Source organism: Diabrotica virgifera, chromosome 2 (assembly GCF_917563875.1).
Source record: "Diabrotica virgifera virgifera chromosome 2, PGI_DIABVI_V3a".
NCBI lineage: Eukaryota > Metazoa > Arthropoda > Insecta > Coleoptera > Chrysomelidae > Diabrotica > Diabrotica virgifera.
Window position 1 is genome coordinate 112,519,927 of NC_065444.1, and position 19,655 is coordinate 112,539,581.

General features: G+C 36.0%; 1 protein-coding gene across 5 annotated transcripts in view; it reads left to right on the forward strand.

Moving 5' to 3' along the window:
- LOC126880186 (carbohydrate sulfotransferase 11-like) overlaps nucleotides 1-19,655 on the forward strand; it is a 104,922-nt gene that overhangs the window by 50,743 nt on the left and 34,524 nt on the right. For 4 of the 5 annotated variants that reach the window (XM_050643967.1, XM_050643965.1, XM_050643964.1 and 1 more), the window contains exon 3: nucleotides 3,929-4,075. The exons of the other annotated variant lie outside the window; for it this stretch is intronic. In XM_050643967.1, the coding sequence (XP_050499924.1) occupies nucleotides 4,009-4,075 (67 nt within the window). In that variant the 5' untranslated portion in view covers nucleotides 3,929-4,008. The remainder of the gene's footprint in view (nucleotides 1-3,928; nucleotides 4,076-19,655) is intronic. 5 annotated transcript variants of the gene reach the window in all.

Here is a 19,655-nt window from a genome sequence, read left to right on the forward strand (position 1 = left end):
TTCCAAGTTTCTGCTCCATATAATAACACAGTCTTCACGTTGCTGTTGAATAATCTTATCTTGGTTTTACTTGTCATCTGACGTAAAGACCACATTTTCCTTAGCATATTGAATGCGTTTTGAACTATGCCTATTCTCCGTTTTACGTCCTCCTCCGTCCCACCTTTGTTGTTCAAAATACTGCCCAAGTAGTTAAATTTCTTTACCGTTTCTAATTCCGTGCCTCCCAGTGATATTCCCATTTCTCTTGGTGTATTTATATTCATTATCTTAATTTTCTGACGTTTATGTTAAGTCCAACCTTCTTACCTCCCTCTGCTACTTTTTCAGTTTTGCATCGCATGTGTTGTCTTTTTTCTGTTAAAAGGCATATGTCATCTGCAAATTCCAAGTCCTGAAATTGGTTAAAAACATTCCATCTTATTCCAGTCTTATTACTAGTAGCCTTAGACATGATCCAGTCTATTACTATGTATCAGGAATAAGGTTGAAGAGAGCACACAGCCTTGCCTTACTCCTGTACCAATATCTATTTGTTCTGTTAACTTGCCTTCGTGGACTATGCGTGCTGTGGACCCTTCGTAGAACAGTTTTATAATTCTGATATACTTGGGAGGCATTCCGTATTTCTCTAGCAATTTCCATAAGGCTTTGCGATCTACACGATCAAACGCTTTCTCGAAGTCTATAAAGTTCACATATATAGCTTATTCTGCCACTCTAATGATTGCTCTATAATCGTTCTCATCGTACAAATGTGATCAATGCAGGATCTTCGTGCCCGGAATCCAGCTTGGTTTTCTCTTCTAACTTTATCAAATTCCTTCTTCATTGAATGAAGTAAAGAAACACAGACGTACTCACAATCTTTTAATTACTTCGATGACCGGTTTCGATCTCTACAATATACAGATCATCTTCAGGTCGGCGTTACAAGTGATTAAATGATGCCGTTACAAGGGATGAGTTGTAAGTTCATCAGTAATAGGACGTTTAAATATGTTACTGATGAACTTACAACTCATCCCTTGTAACGGCATCATTTAATCACTTGTAACGCCGACCTGAAGATGATCTGTATATTGTAGAGATCGAAACCGGTCGTCGAAGTAATTAAAAGATTGTGAGTTCGTCTGTGTTTCTTTACGTCATTCATTTAAAATGAACTCACATATGCAACCCATTTAACATCCTTCTTCATTCTTTCAAGCATGATTCGGGTCATTATTTTGCTTGTTGTGTGTCGCCCTTCTTAGGAATTTTTACAATTAAGCCTTGCGTCCATTCTCTGGGTAGCTCTTCGGTTCTCCAAATTTTATTTAAAAGTGTGTACAGTATAGAGGTGGACGTTTCGATGTCTGCTTTGATTAACTCAGCAGGGATATTGTCTATTCCGGCAGCTTTTCCTCTTTTTAATTGTTTAATTGCATCTTTTATCTCTTCATGGGTGAATTCTTCGGTGTTCATGTTCATTGGTTATCTGTTAGGTCAGTGCCGGTGCTAGGGTATAAGGCGCCTGCCTGCAATACTAGCATAGGCGCCCTTCGGTTTTTTAAATTGATATTTTTTATAGCACCAGCAGAACAAAGAGCTCAATTTGGCGTCCCTTGAACAGGGGCGCCCACCTGCAGTGCATCCCTTGCAGGCCCGTTATCGGCGGCCCTGTGTTAGGTTCCTCTTCTATTTCGTTTATTATATTCTGTTCTTCATACATTTCTTTGAAATATTCCATCCATCTAGTAAGAATTTGTTGTTCTGTTTTCAGTACGACACCATCTTTATCTTTTATTTTAGTGGTACCATTTCGGCTTGTTCTTGTCAAGGTTCTTGTGATGTCATACAATTTTTTTTAGGTCGTTTTCTCTTGCCGCATTTTCAGCTTCATTAATAAGTCCGTTGTGGTATGATCTTTTGTCATTTCTTGCGCTTCTTTTGACTTCTTTGTTTTTTCCCCAGTATTTATGTTCTAATCGTTGCTTCTCATCGTCGTCTTTCATTCCTAGTAACTTGACTTTAATTTGTTTAGGTTCTTGTATCTTGTCCCATGTTGTTTTTGCCATCCAGGGTCTGTTACTGTTTTTCTTATAGCCAACTGTTTCCACTGCCGTTTTCTTTATCGTCTCTTTATACTTGTTCCAGAGTTCCTCAACAGTGGCTTCCTCTATGGAAACATTTCACCATTTTCATTTATTTCTCCTAAGCCGTTCCTACCCATTACAAACTCTTTTCCCTCATTTTCTCCACCTATTTTGGCGTTCATATCCCCCATCACTATTAAGATATCACTTTTATTATTTGCCTCCATTCTATCATATACAGCTTGCAGTTGCTCGTAAAATTCTTCTTTCACTACCTGTTCTTTGTCGTTGGTGGGAGCATAAACGTTTATTATTGAGAGGTTGCGAAATCTTGTTTTAAACCTTGCTACTACTTGTCACCTCGCTACTTGCTATCTGTCACACCCTCCCAATCTATCAATGCTCGTGCTGCGTTTTTTCCCAGCATTATGGCCACTCCGCTCTCATGTTTGGCAGTTTCCTGTGTATGTCCCGAGAATAAGATTGTTTTTCCATTTTGTAGTCTAGTTTTTTCCACATCCTTTCCACTTTAGCTCGCTTATTCCTAGGATTTCTATTTTGTTTTTGTCCATCTCAGCAGCTACCTGATTAATTTTGCCGATCTCATACATAGTTCTTACATTCCAGCAGCCCATATACATATATAACCTTTCTCGTATCCATTTCTATAGCACTTGTCGTCATCGTTTTATTCAGTCCAGTTCCGAGGCATCTTGACGATTCCATAAAATATTTTTTACGTGTTTGGGTTATTAGCCCAACGAACAACCCTCCTCCTTTCTCATCCTGGACTTGGGATCAGGCAATGGCGGAGTTCCAGGGGAGTTCCTTGGGACCAGGCAGAATAAACGGTTTATGCGCCATCTACTGACACCGTGCAAATAAAAACATAGCTTTACTGCTGCAATGATTGGGACTAATAGAGATCCTGAAACATAAAATTTCAAAGTTATTATTGAAATATATTGACAAGAATTTGTTTTTTTATATATTTTTAGTTAATTTGTAAGTTTGTATAGTTATCTTTAATTAAAGCATTTCGTACGCATTATCTCTCATAGAAATCCTTAAAACCCTCTATAGGAGCATTTCAGTCGTCGATAAAAATCAGTAAAAGACAAAAATCATAAAAGACAAACGTAAAGTTTAGTTGCTAGTTTTTCGTGCCGATGAATATATATTGTAGAAGGTATAAAATATGACAGAGAGAAAAAAAGGCTTATGCTATGTGTCCCGGACAGATGAATTAAGTTCTTAAATAATGGAATAATAAAAAAAGAGCTGACTCCAAAATAACATACATCCCATTTAATGGATAATTCTCACTGTCAGATATGCATACAGTAGGATTCCAGATGCCAATAGATGCAAGATAGAACTTAACTTAGTTATACTTAAGTTATTAAGTTATCCAGATAGTTATCCAATATCAAATAAAAACAGATATGTAAAAATAAAAATGTATTACGATAATGTATTAAAATGTAAAATTTTAGTGATCGACTAGGTATTTTTAACAATTAATATAGAAACAATTATGACAATAATTGAGAATTTAGGTCACTGCATCCTGCGTCAAGGTTACGGTAAAAATTTATAATACTTATTATAAAATCATTCGATACCGTCTACACTTGAAAATCATTTAAGAGAATATTCATAATATCGATACGAAGCGACAGCTCATAACAAGTTTGTCTTTTCGTTCTCCGTATTTCATGACACTTTGCATATTGTTTAAAACATTTATGCTATAGCAAATATCTAAAAAATGTTCAAGTTATTTCTACATTAAATAAGTTCATTAGATATTGTTTCCGTATTTGTTTAAACATATTAATGGTTTTTAGGAATAGTAAATAAATCCCAAATAAGATTTGTTAAACGATTACGAAAGGAAGCTTCAAAAAGTGAGTCATGCTGACTCAATATGCCAAGAAAAATTGTAAATTTAAAATGGAGTCCACTTCTAGCCTTAGTTATTATCCCTTTAGCAGGTATGTATATCTACAGTATACACACCCAAACTTATATGGAATCATCTGATATTTCTTACTATTTCGTGCGAATTAAAAAAAAACGAACACACGAAGTCAAACAATAATATTTTTAAAGCAATTTAATAACAAATACATAATAATTAAATAAAACAATAAAGTATTTAACAAACACATTGAAAGTAGTTGTTTTAAAGTCAATAGCATACAAAATTTCAATGTAAAACGAATAATGTTTAAATTATTGTTTTTATTTATTTTTTTTTTTTTTGTATTTTGTGGTAGTCAGTGTTATTACCTCTAGTCCTTATGCAAGCTTCAGTTTGCGTAGGCATGCTCCTAATCAAATTATCAACATTTTGTTGTGGTAGGTTGCTCCATCCTTTAAGAGCAGCTTGTACTAGCCGTGCGGTGTTTTGTGGATTATCCCGGCGAGCTCTAATTTTCTTTTAAACATATCCCACAAATACTCTTTAGGATTAAGCTCGGGTGAGCAAGCAGGCCACTCCAAACAAGGGATACCTTCTGCTTCAATGATGTCTGTAGTCACTCTAATCGTATGTAGAGGTCCATTATCATGCAATAAAATTAAATTTTCTCTTGTTAAACCTCTCCAGAGCCTGACTACAGGTTATCAACATACCTGTGAGCAGTTAAAGTTGATTGGATGAAAATTAAAGGAGTTTTTTACGGATCACACAATTCCTCTCCAGAACATTACACTTCCCCTTGTATATTTGTGAACAGATCTGACAGTTTTCGTTCTTGCTTGTCTTCCTCGACCTCTAAGTATACGATTTCGTGGGTCATCTGATTTTACACAAATCCTTACTTTTTTTGAAAATAGAACATTTTGTCAATTCCCAATGTTTCAGTTTTGGTGTTGAAGACACCAATTTAGGCGATCAATCTTGTGCTGCCTGGATAATTCGGGAACCCATAACTGTTTCCTGCTGTATACTTCTTGGTACGAACTCTTCTTCTTATCGTTTCAATTGAAACGGTTACACCTGTAGCTTCCAAAAGCTGCCTTTGGAGCTGCATGTGAGAAATGGTTGGGTGTCTTCCAGCTGATTGGACAATTAAACGATCGTGGAGAGCCGTTATTACTTTTGGCGACTTTCCCTTGCTTTATTTTGAGTTTTCCTAGTTCCTGTTACCTAGCATAGGTTTTGGCCAGAACGCCCTGTATTACGCATATCTCTACAGCTATGTCCCTCTGAGAACATTACTTTCTCTACAAGACCAATAATCTTTCCTCGTTGTAAGTTCTATAACCCCACATGAGGCATATTTTCGTTTTTGGACGCAAAAGTTAGTTTATTTATTTTCGTTCAATTTGCAACTCAAGCAAATAACCTATACCGTACCGAGCTGTACTATCCGATTGTCTTATATATTTGTCTATTTTCAATAAAACCTTTATTCTTAGCAACAATAAGAAGTTTTTTCAAAAGAAATAAATATTACTTTGAAATACATGGTGATTCCATATAAGTTTGGGTGTGCATGTATATAATATAACAATTTCTTTCATCGATTACTAGATAGTCAGATAAGCAGGAGAGGCTGGGGTTGGTTGTTACAGATTTGGCTAAAAGAATAATATAACAAAAACTATTTTTAAGAAATGTTTTTTAAATAAATCAAACAAAAGTTTAACACTTCTTTTACTTATTAACGAACTGAAATAAAACTTAAACACTGTTGAGTTAGACAAAAAGTGTAAAATATATGCTGACGACAAACGTAACAACCAACCCAGTTATGGGGCTGGTTGTTACAACCAACCCCAAAAGCATGGTTTGTAAAAAATGTTGAATAACTTTAACAAAACTATATTTATTGAGCAGCTATATAATAAAAAAGAAACATAATATACTGATGCATTTACACGTCACAAGAATATTTAATATCATTATGTATTACCAAAGATATTAATACTTACTTCGGCACATTAAATTATATTCGGAGGCATGAAAACACATAACCACACTCTACGGGATTATACGATGGACTGGCGCTGTGTCGTTGGGATATATTATAGGTAACAGACATGCGCGAAATTCTTCAGACTTGTTATGGAGTCAACGACTATCAAGGGCGGATCCAGGGAGGGGGCCATGGCCCCCTCCGAGAATTTAAAAAAATATAAGATTAACTATTTGCAGTTCAAATGTTTTTAATTTCAAACACATATATATGTACAAAACAGGGGATTAATATGTTTTCTGGACAACAAAAAGGAAATAACGGAAGCCTGCCGGAAGAATGACTTTTCAAGCTTAAAGAAGCTTTTATGAATGGTTTTTTATAAATTAAAATGTTGATAATTTTACAAAGTGCCAATTGTTAGAACAACCTTGACAGCCATCAAAATCGTATAAATTTCCATATTCTATACACACAAAGAATAAGAAAGAAATGAAGCGTTACTTGGGTCACTAGCACTTAGAACAAAGGAGTTGGTTGGTATTTTCTCACAGTCAAAAGGAATTGTTTTACAAGTATTGCGTTTTATTTTTCTAATGAAAAATATGGCCACAATAACTGGATGACAGCTCAAAGCCTTGTCACGAAACCTTTAACATCTTTCGCCAAACTCATGAGCAAAGACGGAGCCATATAAACCCATGAAAAAAACATCATACCACAAGGAGTGCGTTCAGGTTGAGCTGGATTTTCTACAAAGTTATAGCGACCCTCAAAAGTCAGTCATTAACCAGATAGACTCGCAGAGGTCTAAACAGATACAAAAAAATAAAGAAAGACTACGACCAATAGTAGGGTCTATAGTGTTCTTAGTTCGACAAAATATTCCTCTAAGAGACCATCGTGACGATGGCCTTCTGCTTCTGGACGAAGATGCTGGACCTAGCAATGAGGGGAATTGTTAAGGTTTAAAATTGCATCAGGAGATAAGACTCTTAAATCACACCTATCGACAGTCTTCCTGAGCAACATACATTAGTAGCAGCAGTCAAAATCAATTAATAACATGTTGCGGTGAAGAAATAATTGAACAAATAATATTTGACGACCGACGTATCCCATGTGGAACAGCTTTATCTAAATTTGAGATACATACACAATAATAACATTCGTGAAGACTTTGTCAAATTCATTGACGCTCATGAGAACCTAAAAATAATTAGTGAAAATCAAGAAAGAGAGAAAGAACAAGTCCTGACAGGAGAAGCATTGGGAAAATAGTATTAAACGTGTTGAAAGAACTGCACTTGGATCCGAAGAAATGTGTAGGAATCGGTACTACGGCAGGAATGGTGAGTTTTATGGCACTTCTCACACACGGTAAAAGTGTGTGAAAAGTGGCTTAAAACTCACCATTGTAACCCTAATTTTTAAAAATTATCCCCCGTACCTCCGGTACTCCTCCCCAAAAATATTTTGTGGCCCCTCCTGAAAATCGTTCCTGGATCCGCCCTTGACGACTATTCGTAAGTAATAAAAGCGTCTGTAACAACCTGCCCCTGTAACAACCAACCCCGGTCTGCCCTAACCTTAAAAACATATTTTTCCCGAAAATGCTTTTATTTTATTTTATTCGATATACTCTCTTTACCTCAATACAGCGATTCCAGCGATTTTCCAACTTCTTTGTGCCATCCGAATAATACAATTTTGGAACCTGTGCAAAATATGTGTTTGTTTCGTCAATTATCTCTTTGTTCGAGCTGAATTTTTTATTTCCGAGACATCTCTTCAGATTTGGGAACACGTAATAATCGGAGGGAGCCAAATCAGGAGAATAAGCTGATGAAGAAGCAATTCAAGCCCAATTCATTAATTTTTGCCATTTTCTTAACGCATGTTTGAGTCGTTGCACTGTCTTGAAGAAACAACAGTTTTTTCTTCTGCATATGTGGCCTTTTCTCACCGAGTTTCTGCTTCAGTTTGTCCAATAATGCATAATAATATTGGCTTTTGATAGTTTTACCTTTTTCAAGATAGTCAATTATGCCTTTGCAACCCAAAGATACAGTGGCCATAATCTTTCCGACCCATTGATCGACTGTTGGCCGCTTCGGAGCACTTTTGCCGGCTCGAGTCCATTACCGTGCGTTCATTCTGTTCTCTGGTGTGTAGTTGTGTAGTAGCGGATCCAAGTTTCATTAACGGTTACCAATCTATGTCAAAAGTCTGACGTATTGCTTTTCATAAGGTTCAAACACTGATGAGAAGTGAACCTATGATCATGTTTTTAATCAATGGTCAGTAAATGCGGCAACCATCGGTAAGATAATTTTTCATATTCAAAACTTCATTCAAAATACGACTATTGTGCTCTTTACTCATTCTTGTGGCCTCTGCCAATCCACGCACCTTCACTTTACGACCAGCTAGAACCATTTCGAGGACTCTCTTCACATTTTCCAGTTATGCTGATTCTCACTATCATGCAAGGCAAATGCTCGGCATGGGCAAGGCATCGGCTCGGCAAGATACATTTTACATAAAATCTTATGGACTTCACGGGATTTAATTCACACTATGCGTGCCAGGCACCGGCAAGCGACGGGCTTTACATGCGACGTTTATAACAAATAAGAAAACTTCTGTTGGAGTGAAAGTAAAAAGAAAGATATACTCCAAAAGAAGTAAGAAAAAAGGGAGTAAGTAACTAGTATACTAGTGGGACAAAAATGAAAATAGATGGGATGTAAAGAAAAGGGTGAAGTGGCTTCTACGTGGAGAAGCAGCAGTAGGAAAAATACTACTTTCCAGTAGTATTGGTGGAGGAAAGTGGAAGGATGTAGAAGTGAAGAGACAGAGGCAAACTGAATAGAGTTGGTTAGCAAGAGATGCAAGAGAACAACTTGATACTCAAGGATGGATACGGCTCGTTTGCATGCCTGTCGAAGAACAGTAGCTATAAGTAGGTAGTAATGATGACTAAAAGGTGAAATAATAAAATAAGAATAATGTACTGAAAAAGAAAGAAGATGAATAATTGCTAAAGACGAACAAAACAAATAAAACTAACAAATCATGGGCGCCATGAAAATGATCCTCGATCATTCTCCCAGGTATCTTATACTGCTGTCAAATATTAAATATATTAAATCTGTAATAATGAACATAAAGGAATAATAAAAATAAATGATATACAAAATAAATAAACTTTTATTAAAATAACTACTAGATTTTTGACAATCTCTGAGTTACACAAAGTGCATATCATGTGACTCTAAAATGACATAAGTTATACAAAGTTATATTTGAGATAACTACAATAATGTTATCTGTTACAAAATTACATAAGTACCTCGTACTTACATATAGGGTACAACTCACATGAGACTTCTACCAAATGGTTATAGTACGCCTGCTACGTACAACTGAATTAAAACCCGAAAAATATTGAAAATATATAAATAAATAGGCACAAGCCTGACGAAGAGAAAATACAATGATGAATTAAGCAAGTTAAATATACAATGAATGAAATAGAAATGAAGTTGAGATAAATACCGAAACGATGACCTAAATTAACCGAACAAATGGAATAAAGCGAATAACAATAAAATATTTGGGAAACAAGCAAGTAATATTACAAAATAAATATCAAACCAGTAACGTATAGAAACCTAATTTTCTAGGCTTATTACCTTGTGCACAATGTAACGTACCATATGATCGTAAATAAGTTTGGGAACCTAATACATTAATAAACAAATATGGTATATAAAAAAATACAGGCAGCTAAATCTGAAAAAATATTAATAAACATAGTGCATTACCAAAAGTCCGAAATATAAAACACTATAGTTACTCAAATCCACACAAACTTAAATGTTCCCAAACAAATCCAAATGACTCCTAAAAAGTCCGCTACTGCATCCCAAAATGAACAGCTGGGTGGTACGAAACGATACCTGCTATATGTCCAGGTGTAGAATGAAAATCAGGAGCAGGAACGCCCCAAGTGTTTCCCAAATGACATACTCCCAGAGTGACTTGACTGGAGCCGGAATAGGTTCCTCTCATGTGGATGAGGGTCTAGGACTTCCCATGTTGTAGTGTATTTTTCCCCAAAAGGCTAAAACAAATATTTCCCGGTCTTAGTTTCAATGTAAAAGTCTAGGAAAAAGTCAAAGGAGAAAAAAGAGAAACTAAGAAGTGGTTTTTAGTATAGATTGTAATGTAAAAAAGGGCCATTAACATACAAGAAAAACATTCATTATTGGATAGTACATGACCAAAATTTGACCTTCAGAGCGAAATATGTGACAATTTCAAATTACAGTAAAGAATACATATGATTTCTTTAAAATAATTATAGGATACTTATTAGATGTTGCAATAAAATATACCGATATCAAAGATACCTACAGATAAATAGCTAAAAGTTAAGGTTAGGATTTTCTCTGAATGAGTATAACTTAAAGATATTGAAATAAGTAAAAGATACCTACTAAATTCACTGAATAAATTTACTAGGAAAATTGAATTGGAAGAATTATTTTATTAGACGTAAAAATAATGTAACATGCCATGTCATTAACCTCGTGATGTCAAAAAAAAATATGTATCTATTTACCGGATCTCTCAGTTCTTCATTACTGTTTTCCTCCATAAAACACTGAGTGGATTTTGGGAAAACACTGTGAACACCATGTACATCCTAGGGAACTTTATTTCCTAATAAAGGCTTAGCATGCCCCGCTAACTCTAATAAAAAACATGTAATCGTATTTATTTTCCTTCCGTTTAGTCAGAGGCGCTGATGTCGGCATTGTGATTGGTGGAACATGACTTTTGACAAATCCTGCGCTATCTGTGAATCTGTAATCTGTGTTCGTGTACGTTCGTTCGTTGTCGTTCACTTATTTTATATGGTCGGTTATGTGATGTGTTTGGTGTTTGTGTTTAGTTTGTGTCACCATAAAAAGTTGATATTCAGTCGTGTTTTTTGATATTTTTATTATTTCATAATCGAGTACCTTTTTAAAGGTAAGTTTTTCTGATTGTAGGTACTGTTTATCCAACAGTTTTAAAATACACATTTTATTTCGCGTTTTGTTGTTGGGTCTAATGGCCGATCAGCTGTTGTGTGCAGCCGGTAAATTCAACAAGTAAACATATATTTAATCGAAATTAAATACTCATATTTCGATGTAAAATGTCACATTATTGTATAAATAAATAATTAAGAAACAAAAGTTGTTTGTGTTTTACCTTTATTGTCCACTTGAATAAAATAATATTAAATATTGGAAGTACCGTATGGAGGCTATGGTGTACCTAGCGTGGAGGCTAGATAACGCTACCCTTCCTATCCAATCAACAGCAAGAACGTTTAAAATTTCACACCTATCATGTTGAAGCTACAGACCACTTATGTGGAGGCCAGATTTGTAGTATCCTTCCAATTTTCCAGGTGCTGAAATACGTGACATATTTTTTGAAGGGTAAGATCGCATTCTACCAAATCACACAACACTTTTTTCTATGAGGCTTAGTACTTAAGGGAAAGATTCCGCCATTTGGGTACTGTGACCGACCTATTCCGGGCTCACAAATCAAGTGGTCAGTGAACTTGATGTCTCCCACTCGAAAATGTCAAGTTTATCTCAGAACGCGAAGTATGTTGACCACCAGAGGGCCGCTGCCAATCCAACAAATCCAAAAGATAGTTTTAAATTGGTTTAATGGTGACGTATTGAAAATAAATAATTTTCTTAAAATATAAGAGAAAATAATATTTCTAAATGGAGAATTACCAGAAAATTAGAGAAATTTAATTAAGCGGTCAAGAGAAAATAATTTTAAAAATAATTAAAGCGCTAAAAATGATATTATAACGGGTGGACCGTTACACGTTCTTTTCGAAACAATCTTTGCCTAGCATGTGCCGTGAAGGTCACGACAGTGTGAATACCTTACCGGCAAGCAATCTGCAATCTTGGTTGTTTAAAAGCAGTTTTATAAAGACGATAGAGAAAAGAAGTATTTTGTTTTTGAAGAGGTCCCTCAGTATGCGCCAATTTTTCTTCTTCTTTTGGCATCATAACTCTGGATTGGTCTTTGCCTGTCTGGCTATGTCCTTCCATTCGGATTTCTCTTGCGTACTTTTTCTCCATTATCTTCCACGTCATCCATCCCTCTCGTTCTGGCCCTTTCTTTTTTTTTCGCCTTCCTGTCGGCTTCCATTGTAATATTTTCGTTGTTGTTTATTGATTGTATTTTCTCTGCACATGTCCCAGTCATGACAGTCTTTGACTTTTCACAAATTGTACAATATCGTAACCTTCATTCAATTCATTAACCTCGTTGTTTCTACTGATTCTCCATGTGCCGTCTTCCTCTTGCACCGGGCCATATACTTTTCTCAGTATTTTTCTCTCGAATGTACTGAGTTGGGCTTCATCCCTTTTCGTCATTGCTCAGGTTTCACAACCATACGGGTCTAATAAATGTTCTGTAGATAGTCATTTTGGTGCTTTTGTCTAATGATTTCGATGTCATCAATCTTTTAATAGCATAGTATGTACGATTCCCCTCTGGAAATACGTGCATTAATTTCGATCCTTACGGAATTCTTCTGATTTCTGTGCCCAGATATGTGAAGGCATCCACACGTTCAAGAGTATAGTTGTCTATTGTGATATAATTTTCATTCTCAGGTGTTCTTTTGACGGCCATGTAATTCGTTTTTGCTTCGTTTATTTAAAGATCCCTTTTTCGTGCTTCAGGATCAATGTTTTTGAACGCTTCAGTTACTCGTTATTAGACCAATTTTTATTAACGTTCAATTTCAACATTGTTCACTACACAAAGCAACCAACCCGCGGCAAGCCTTTCGCAGTGTGAATTGGCTCCGAAAACCTTGCCCGTGCCAAGCCATTGCCGGTCCGGTTCCTTGCACGTCTAATGAGAATCAGGCTTTAAACTGCATCGGTGGTCGGTGGGCCATCCAGTAAGTGGTTCATCCAATGTAGATATACGGCCATTACTAAATTCACGGACCAAAATTTGACATTGTAGTCTGAAGGAGCATTAAGCCCAATTTATCTTACGACGGGACGAGGACGGCATCCGTAGAACAATAGACGGCACACGTCCCAGGTGTCGCCTCGTTCCGTTGTACAATAAACTAGCCAATGCTTTTCATACGATTCTTCAACGTGCCCCGTAAGACAGCCGTGTCGTCCACGTCCCCGTTGTAAGGCTTTAGCCCTATAATATTTATCCAGCTTTTTCTTTGTTGCCTTCTGCATTTTATTTCTCAAATAATAATGTTTAAGTAGAGATCGAAAATCGTTTTTCAATTTTCTAAGCACGTCAACTTTATGCGGCTGTAGAGGGATGTAAACGTGTTACACAATTTGAAGAACATGTCCTTGGTTGCTTAGTAACTAAAGAGATATAGGATGGTTTTTAACGGGATGTTATTAATATTTTCTTATTAGCTTAGAAATAAAAAAAATAGAAAAATCAAATAAGAATATCAAATAAAAAGAAATAAAACATTGGGCGCCACTGGTTTCCTTGTGGGAACCATAAATATACAAAAATAGGAACGTAAAAGGAAAGATAGCTAAATCAAGAATTAAACAAAAACGTAGTCAATACAAAATATATAAAATACTTATGGCGTGACTTATAGTAGGGGAGGAAAGTATGCTAAATGTGTAGTCACTCGAGCTGTTTGGGGACCTATTGGGTTGTGAAGAGTAGGTTCTAAAACCAAAAAAATTTAAGTAAAGTTTTCCATTTTAGTGGGCGCTTGCCATTTTTTAATTTAATTTTTCCATTTCCAACAATCGTTTTTCCGATTATAACGTTATCTATCCATAATTCGAAAAAATGTTTCGAATAAAAGTTACTTATTTTTACGTAAGGAATCCAAATCTGGAATAAAAAATTTGGGCTCCTATTTAAGATTTTAAAGTAACCCCCCACCCCACCTCCGTGGGGGGTCGTGTTTGGTGACATTCGATAGATTTTTCAAAAATATTGAATAAGTGTATTTTACAGTTTTTCGATCTGATGTTCATTTCACGAAATATCGCGGGATTCGTATTTAAAATATTAAATTTACCCCCACCCCTCTCCGTGGGAAGTCGTGTTTGATATCATTCGATAGATTTTTAAAAAATATTGAGCACATATTTTTTAGTTTTTCGATCTGTCATTCATTTCGCGAAATATTCGCTTTTTTATTGTGAAAATTTGTGACTCCCCCATTTCCTTACGCCCCGCTCAAATCGTCAGATTTTTGAAATATACACTCTTTTGCATGTACTTAACTTACCTTATCTTAATCTGACAATTTCGAGTTTTTTTAAGGATAGATTTTATTTTCGGGCCCCCCTTAACGAACTCCCCTGCGTTAAGAGCCAATATATGGTAGAGGTACATCTGCAAGGTACCAGGTTTCTCTCCATATGATAATCTGACGCGCTCGAGTAACTGCAAAAATCCCCGCTTGGGCTCCCCTACCATTACCTTATCTATGTCTTTACTCAGCTAAATCTTTGTTGTACTTACGAAACAAGAGAAAAGGAAAACACAATAATAAATAGTATGTTGCAGTGAATCAAACAATATTTGAAACAAAATATTATTTATTGAAACGAAATAAAACAAAATTAAAAAGATATGTGATCTCTTGCGGTTTTACAAAGAGATATCATGTTTACCAAAAATAACTCATTAGTCCTTTCGTATATTAAACGGGATCAAAAAATAAAAGCAACTCCATGCTTTAACTATGATGTCAGAAACACAAAAAAAACTTCTAACTCCTGCCTGCATGTAAGAAAAATTATACCAATAGTGGTATGATAATATCGACATCCGCCTAACAGTAGCGAAAATGCCGGAGTCCACGTTATAAACCGCCATGTATGCCGGGCTGAGAAGAGCATAAGCCAGCCGGTCGAAGAACTTGTAACTACATTCTAAACGAACTTCACTTCTTAAATTTTTTCGGTAACCGCTTTTGGCGGCTACCGACAAGGCTCTTACTTGACTTATTGACGGCTCAAACTAAACTTCTCTACAGCTCAAACGTAACTGAATTTTCGATCTCTCAAACTCAATCTTCAGAAACCAAACGCCCCTTCCAAAATCATTTGGTTTCCCCATAAATAATCCTCACAACCAATTACAGACTTAAGGCACTCACTTAATCAAAATCTTAATCAATAGGAGAATGCAAAATACGCTCTGGGTTAAACCCTCTGGCGTAAACCAAAAATAGCTCATCCAATCACCAAGAGGATAAACAAAACCGATTTTAGTAGTTCCTACGACCTTCTTCCCACGAAAAATGCCAAATCAACGAAAAGGACACTTCGACCCGTTGGTAACACTTAGAACCGCTTATCTCCATAAGATAAACATTTTCCAGTTTCAGTCGCCAAAAACACATTAGTGAAAGATTTATAGCTAAAGATCACTTTGGCGGTTTGAAATAACGTAAACTCGTGGAGAAATAAAAATTTATCTATTCACGAGAAACGCAAGATTGATCAAACACTGGGAGAAACGAAAAAGAATCACAGACGACCTAATCCCAAGCAATTCACGGTACAATTCCTGAAACGGATCTAGCATACAGGGTGGAACGATAATATTAGGGATTCGAAAACGTTAATGATTTTTGTACTCGTTACAATAATTTGTAATGACGATTTTACCTTTATTACTTTTATCTTTGCTGATAATTGCTTCTAATTGTATTGAAGATAATTTGAATAGCTTAAATAATTTCGTATATTTGCGGGTACGAAGTTGTTTTAAATTTTAAATGTTTTTACTACTTTATTCTGCTATATCGTTGGACTCTTAAGAGCTTCAGATTGTTGGTATATTTTCTGCATTACCTTTTTACTTGAACGATCTTTAATATTATATATTTATCAAGTCGTCGCTGGGCCATCGAGGTGTAAACATCGTTAAAGCGCTCCGAAAAACCGGTGATTAAGAATTCTAATTATCTTATCAACAACAATAAAAAAAAAACCCATTAGCAATAAGTGAGAAAAACAAAACAATATGTTCCCTTCGGGGAATCTTATTGGGTTCAGAAATGGACAACCAGTTTATCAACAACAAAACATACAGAGTGATCCAATAAATTTACAAATACCACAAGCAACCAATAACCAACTACAGTGGCAGCCAACAATGATGAAGCAACCAGAAAATGCAATGAACATGAATATGCCAACTATGCAACAACAGTATCATACAACTCCTATACAGACAGTAAATACCAACCAGTTCAGCTCTCAACCAGTTCAGCAGCAAATGCCGACATCAAGTAAAAATAGTGCAAATATCGAAGACAGAGAAACTCACTATATGACATCAACCAGTGAAGATGAAGAAGAAAATCAGACAAACAGTAAAAACGCTTGGCAAGTCATGGGAAGCAATAAAAGAAAGAAAATACATAACAACAAACCAAATCCAAGCGAAATTGAAACAGGTAACCGATTCCAACCGCTGTCGAAAGAAACAGAAGAAAATATTGGAAACGTCGAAACCAACAAAATACCAAAACCTCCACCAATATTTGTACACGGGGTACAGGATTTCAAAGAGATGACAAAGCAATTAGAGGAAATAGCCAAAAAAGAAGAATACCAGACAAAAAGTTTAATAAACAACGTTGTCAAAATAAATTGTGAAACACCAGAAATATACCGAAAATTGGTTAAGGAGTTCAAGGAAAAAAATATATACCATCACACGTACCAACTAAAAGAAGAACGAGCCTACAGAATCGTGATCAGATACTTACATCACTCAACCAATACTGATGACATAAAAAGTGAGCTATCTCAGTTAGGGCACAAAGTGAGAAACATAGTTAATGTAAAACAACAAAAAACCAAAGAACCACTTAATCTCTTCTTTGTAGATTTAGAACCCGCGCAAAACAACAAAGATGTCTATAATATAACAGGCCTACAGAACAGAGTAGTACACATAGAACCTCCACGAACTCAAAAAAACAGTATAATACAGTGCATGAGATGCCAACAATATGGACATTCCAAATCATATTGTAATAAACCATACGTCTGTGTAAAATGCGGAGGCTCACACAATACCACCACGTGCAAAAAGTCAAAGGAGACGCCAGCCATATGTGCGTTATGCAATGGAGGCCACCCAGCCAATTACAAGGGATGTGATCACTATAAGAAACTTACCAAAGGAAGCAATAAAAACAATGGAGAGCATCAAAACCCATCAGCAATCTACACAAATGATATATACACAAGAAACACACAACAACTATCCAATCCACTGCCCCAGGGCATGAGCTATGCTGAAGTAACTAAACGCAACCAAACAGAAGATACAACCACTGTGTTAAACAAGTTTTTGGAAGAATTCAAGAATCTATTCAACCAACTAATCCAACAAAATAGCATGGTCCTCAACATGCTTACCATGCTTATGAACAAAATGAAATAAATGGCTAAGTTTCTTCGAATAGCCCAATGGAATGCCAACGGCCTTCCAAGCCATACAGAAGAAGTGAAAATATTTCTAGACATAAATAAAATTGACATATTTTTAATTAGTGAAACACACTTCACAAACAGAACTTATTTTAACATACCTAAATATAAACTATATCATACTGAGCATCCTGACGGCACAGCCCACGGAGGTACAGCAATACTCATCAAAGAAAATATTAAACATCATGAACTACTGAAGTACAAAGAAGAACACATACAAGCAACGACAGTAAGCGTTAAAGCACTTCCATATAATGTCAACGTAACAGCTGTGTACTGCCCTCCTCGCCATAATCTAAAACGAGAACACTATGAAGAATTTTTCCAAACTTTAGGACCAAAATTCATTGCTGGGGGAGATTACAACAGCAAGCATACCTTGTGGGGGTCACGACTTATAACAACAAAAGGCAGAGAACTGGCACATGTTATACAAAATAAGAATTACTCATTTATCTCAACGGGAACACCAACATACTGGCCGACCGATCCCAACAAAAAACCAGATTTATTGGACTTCTTCATAACAAACGGTATCGGTATAACTTATACAGATATAACACCAAGCTATGACCTAACTACTGACCATAGCCCAATAATAGCAACGGTAAGTACAACAGTTATCACTAAAAAACCAAAACTCCACCTGCACAACAATAAAACAAACTGGGACACTTACCGACAAATAATTCACGATACTATCGAAATAACAACGAGGCTGAAAAAACCGGAAGAAATAGAAGAGGACTATAACAAATTTATAAACATACTACAGTATGCAGCTAAATCAGCTACCCCACAAAGTAGTCCCAACAGAAACATAAGTAATATACCTTTAGAAATAAAAAAACTGGTAGCTGAAAAAAGAAAGGCCAGATCTGCATGGCAACGAACACACACACCAGACAGCAGAACAAGATACAATCGCATCAGCAACAAATTAAAATCAAAGCTGCAAGAAGTCAAAAATGAGTCATTTACGAATTATATCACCAATCTTTCAAGACAAGACAACTCTATATGGAAGCCCATAAAAAGTAAGAGAAAGCCAATAACAGCATTACCTCCAATACGTAAAAATTCAACACCACCAGGACCATGGGCAAAAAGTGATAAAGAAAAGGCTGACCTATTTGCCGAGTATTTAGCAGAAGTTTTTACTCCACTAAATGACGACCAAGTACCAGAAGCGAACCAAATATTAGAAGAACCACTACAGATACAGGACCGAATAAAACTATTTACTCCAAAAGAAATTAGAGACGTAATTGCCACCCTAAACCCAAAGAAGGCACCAGGCGAAGATCTGATAACCGCAAAAATGTTAAAAGAAATACCCAAAAAGGGCATAGTTAAACTACTGCACATATTCAATGCAATACTTAGATGTGACTACTGGCCCAAAGCACTCAAAATTGGACAAATAATTATGATACCAAAGCCTGGCAAAAACCCTCTAGATGTCTCATCATATAGGCCTATCAGCTTATTACCAACAATCTCCAAGTTGCTTGAAAGACTTATCCTAAACAGAATAAATGCAGAAATAAATCCACAAAATTGGATCCCAGATCATCAGTTCGGATTTCGACAAAGCCATTCAACGATACAACAATGCCATCGCATAGTCAACGCCATTAACCAGTCACTTGAAAATCAGCAGTACTGCACAGCAGCCTTTATAGACATCAGTCAGGCTTTTGACAAAGTCTGGCATCCAGGCTTGTTATGCAAAATAAAAAGAATTCTTCCAGCAAGTTACTACAACCTACTGAGAGCCTACCTACACGAACGGCAGTTTAAAGTAAAAGTTAATGAAGAAGTCTCGGAATACAAGCCTATTCACTCTGGCGTACCTCAAGGGAGCATACTAGGACCATTATTGTACATACTATATACATATGACTTGCCTACAAATGATAAAACAACCATCGGGACATTTGCAGACGACACTGCTATTTTTGCCAAGCATGACGATCCTATTGCAGCAACACAAAATCTCCAAGAGCATCTAAACTCACTTGAAACATGGCTGAAGAAGTGGAAGTTTAAGGTAAACGAAACAAAAT